At 41.1% G+C, this 4,471-nt stretch overlaps 1 protein-coding gene across 1 annotated transcript; it reads right to left on the reverse strand.

The window, feature by feature from the left end:
* Nucleotides 1–302: 302 nt before the first annotated feature.
* LOC121265932 lies at nucleotides 303–1,352 on the reverse strand. The gene is made up of 4 exons (XM_041169590.1): nucleotides 1,291–1,352; nucleotides 1,079–1,171; nucleotides 829–924; nucleotides 303–713 (listed from the first exon to the last, which is right to left on the reverse strand). Exon 4 carries the CDS (start codon nucleotides 705–707, stop codon nucleotides 303–305), a length of 405 nt encoding a protein of 134 aa, XP_041025524.1. The 5' UTR covers nucleotides 708–713; nucleotides 829–924; nucleotides 1,079–1,171; nucleotides 1,291–1,352.
* Between the last annotated feature and the right edge of the window lie 3,119 nt (nucleotides 1,353–4,471).

Genomic DNA, 4,471 nt, shown 5'->3' on the forward strand with positions numbered 1-4,471 from the left:
TTGCTAGAAATATATTTAACACTTCACTTGTACAAGTACATTTTATGGTGGATAACTCCAAATGATACTAACCTCATTTGCAGACCATGAGAGATCCAAGAGATCCCCGGTGTAGACATAGATCCAAGATTTATATAAATATATATAATACTATATATATATTTATATCATATAGCCCAGTGTCGTATAGAGTAAGTACAAAAACCACCCAAATGGAAAACACGTCGACACCCTTGACTCCTCATGCCTCCCTGGTGTCACAAAAAACCACCCAAAAAATGTGCCCTTTTATGAGAAGCTCCTTATGGGCCGGGGGAATCGTTACACTGAGTCTGTCGAACTGACTCAGTGAACGATGGGAAAGCCCTAAAGAAAGACTGCATCACTTTGTCATTTTCTATCTGATGCTCCCTCAGCTCCTGCATCTCTGTCCTCATTTCATCCAGCTGACTCTTGTAAGCTTCAGCATCCTTCTTATATTGCTCAGCATCCTTCTTATATTGTTCAGCATCTTTCTTGTGCTTTTCAGCCTCAGACATGTATTGTTGCATTTGAACTTTGTCACGTTGTCTACTTGACTCGGGGATGACCATTTCCCCAAGTCCCCGTGCATATCCAGGTCGATGGCCAAGAACCTCCCTAAAGATAGTCGCTGCTGCCTCATCACTACGTTGCTCTGGTCCTAGGCCATCCAACCTACCTTGCATCTCCTTCTGCACATTGAGAAAGCAACGATTATTAGCAAATAATCAGCTAGTGCTATATTAATAATTTTACTACCGTATAGAAAGAAACATAGATCCCAACGGCTGTTTCTGCACTACTCACATAAGTACTTTCTGTAGCATCTGTGACAAATGCATTCTTTTTCTTCGACCAACGCGTCTCTTTGTAGAAGTCGACCAAATTCTCATTCTCATTGCGCTGTCATGTGTATGAACCATTTGACATTTGAACAACAAAAGCTATGAGTAACCACCTTTAGTGATAGTAAAGTAATATTGTCACTAAAATCTCCAAGTAAAGTGCAATTTCACTATTCTATTGAAATGAAAAGACTGTTTTCCCTTAGACATACCTTTTGCTCAAGTAATCGGACGAATGATTTACGTCCTGATGTGTGATTAATGGCCTGCTTGTTTCGGTTCTCCCGATTTTGAGCTGAAATTTTCTGTCATACACAATAGGGAACAATTACTTATAATAGACAAACAGATTTTCCACCACAATATTTAGACATATTAAATATATACATATTATATGGTTGTATGTAAGAAAGACTATCTGTACCTTGAAGGCATCGCTGCCCCACCTTTCACACAACTTCACCCATACAATGGGGTCCACCAGACTAGTTCTATTAGCCAATGCTTCTGCGTGGCTTCCATAGGATTCATAAATCTTGTGCAAGTCATGGTGGAAGGAGTTGAAGCGCTTACGTAAGGCCTTTGTCACGCTCAATCGGTGGTTTTCGCGATCCCAGTCCAACACAAAGTCACTCTACATAAGGCAGCATGCAAACAATCAATGTGTCATCTGGTTATTTAGGCGATGATTATACTACATAAACAACACCCCAAACAAGGACAATTAAATTTTTTACTTACCCGAACACGGTCAATGAGCTCCTCTTTAATCGCTGGTGGGACATCCGACCAACGCTTGTAACTCATGTCACAGTATTGTTTCACAATCCACGATACTCGTGTTGTGAACATAGAAGCGTGTTCACAACATGGGGCTGTCTCACCATCGTTTATCTTCAACTGCACTTTCCCGTTCTTCCTTAGCTTGTTAAAGAAAATGCATCTAGATGGCCCACGAGTTCGTCTCCTCTGTTCTTGCGTTCCTTCGGTCTCCATTGGGGCATCTACAGCTGTATTTTAAGGTACAATATATTAGTATTTTAAAGTGTAATGTGGAATATTCAGACTTAATAACACATACAAACATCCAAATGCTTTCAAAATTAAAGTATTGGAAAAATGTGCACCAGTTTGTTCTCCAGTAGGTGATTGTTCCCCAGCAGTATTTGGTTGGGGTTCTTGAATATATTGTACCGCGTGAGTTGGCATAACGCATGGTGGGGGACTTGGGGCCTGTGTTGAGTCATCCGAGGAGGATTGATTACACTCCTCCGTGCTATGATATGAAGATAATTTCGCACCGCGTGGTCGACAGTGACGACCTGAGTATGGGATATAACGCCTTCCACCTCGAAGACCTCGAAGTCTGCCTCCACCTCTTGAACTGGGTCCCGGCTGATTACCTGCACGAGTACAAGTTATTAACATAGTGGGATAAAATTGATGCCCTAATTGAAACAAAATAATCTCAATATGCACAGACAGGTTCGAATAACTGAGAGTCGGCCGTATATATACCTTGATACGGCATAGTGCATCCCAGTTCACACAGCCTCCCAATATTGAACGTAACCTGAAGCAAATTAAATCACATGTTAGATACTATTTAATTTAGGTATAGATGTTGTAAAACTTGAATACTACTCTCAAGATTGTTTGCTACTTGCATAATAAGAAAATATGAGTTTGCATAATAAGTAGTTCGAGCCAGGTAAAATGATTTTCTTCATGGTAGTAAGAAAATAAATCAAAACATATATTTCACCCAAACACATATTGAACTATCTATATACACATACCAATTTCAAAGTCAATCTCATATTGTCAGATGTCTATATACCCATGAAAATTTCGAACAAGAATTCTAATATCTCAACCTTAAATGAACGAAGTTCCTGGGTTATATTTATAGGTCGCCAGACTCATCAGATGTTGTGTGCCCATCCTCATCTGAATGTTCCCCCTCATTTGTTGATAGGTCCTCTTCATCTGAATATTCCCCCTCACTGGCCGCATTTCCAGACTCAGAAGTGATCATGTCATCATTAATAAAGCCTGTTGAATCTATGCATTGACCAACCGGATCCATGATTTCTCTTGCATCTACATGGCTAGGTAGTATATCAGGCCTATTCAGTTGAGTTGCCACTTGATCTGTGTTATCACACTGCACTGGTTCATAATAATATGATGGCTCATCTTCTTGATCGGCATCAGGAGTACTTGATTCCCCATCAAGTACTTCAAGAACTCTCGGCCGTGGCGGAATGTTGTATACATTCCTATTTGCATAGTTCTGCACAACACCCCAATTCCCTTTCGCCCTTAAATCTCTTATGTAGAAACATTGATCAGCCTGACTCGCCAACACGAATGGTTCATCCTTATACCAAGTCCTGTTCATGTTGACACTAATCATATGGTCATCCACCCGCACCCCTCGTTTTCGATCACCAACATCAAACCAATCGCATTCAAACAGGTACACCCGACGCCACTCCATGTAGCGTAACTCTACAATATTATTAATAACTCCATAGAAGTCCAAATTATTTGTGGCCTCATCACTAGTTACCACCACTCCAGAATTTTGTGTACGACGGCGAAGTTCACGCTGTTTCGTATGAAACCTTTTTCCATGTATTATGCAAGCAGCATATGTTGCAACCCAACGGTCAGGCCCGCAAGCTAACGCTTACAGATCAGCGGACACATCAAGTGTATACGAGGTACGATGTTCCTGGATCTATATATTTAAAAAAGCAAATTTCATAACGTTTATTTTCGATTAGATCCAAATCATATAAAATGAAAGCTATAGCAGCACATCTTAGATAGGAATGGATAAGAACTTACACGTTGCTTAAACCAAGTTGGGAACTCAGTTTGGTGCGTGCGCTCGATGCAATCTGGGTGTTGAACCTTACATTTCTCGTAGTGTTCCCTGCATTTGGTGCATCGAGGCGAAGCAACATATTGAAGTTAGATGGTATTGGGTTCATCCCAAATTGTATAGAATGAAAGATGATTTTTAAGTAGACTCGTTAATGCTTACTCTATATAAGGTCCAATCTCCGCACAATTATTGAGCACGTACCAGATGGCTGCCCTAAATAGTTTATCCTCTAATTGCACGTTCGAAGGCATACCCAAGGGACGAACTTTCTGGTTGAAAATTTTGAACCCATCTAACGTTTCCTCTTCGTCAGCATCAATGTTGCGTTCCGGTCGACTAAACCTCGTCTCAATATCTTTGAGATACATGGAGCAGAATGTCAAGCATTCGGTGTGAATGTAAGCCTCGGCTATTGAACCTTCTGGGCGGGCTTTATTCTTAACATACCGCTTGAATTTGCCGAGATACCTCTCAAATGGGTACATCCACCTATATTGTACTGGACCCCCAAGTCTGGCCTCACGGGGTAAATGGACAGCTAGGTGGACCATAACATCGAAAAAGGAAGGAGGGAATATCATCTCCAGTTTGCATAGAATGGTGACAACATCAGTTTGGAGTTGGGCCAGGCGGTTGACATCGAGTGTTCGAGCGCACAACTCTTTGAAGAAAGTACCAAGTTCAGTCAAAGCCAAGCCAATGTCACTTC

This window comes from Juglans microcarpa x Juglans regia, chromosome 5D, assembly GCF_004785595.1.
Source record: "Juglans microcarpa x Juglans regia isolate MS1-56 chromosome 5D, Jm3101_v1.0, whole genome shotgun sequence".
NCBI classification, from domain to species: Eukaryota; Viridiplantae; Streptophyta; class Magnoliopsida; order Fagales; family Juglandaceae; genus Juglans; species Juglans microcarpa x Juglans regia.

Bases quoted from the DNA above. Each gene is read 5' to 3' on its own strand.
- LOC121265932 (XM_041169590.1), bottom strand. From the start codon at position 707: ATGCAAGGTAGGTTGGATGGCCTAGGACCAGAGCAACGTAGTGATGAG.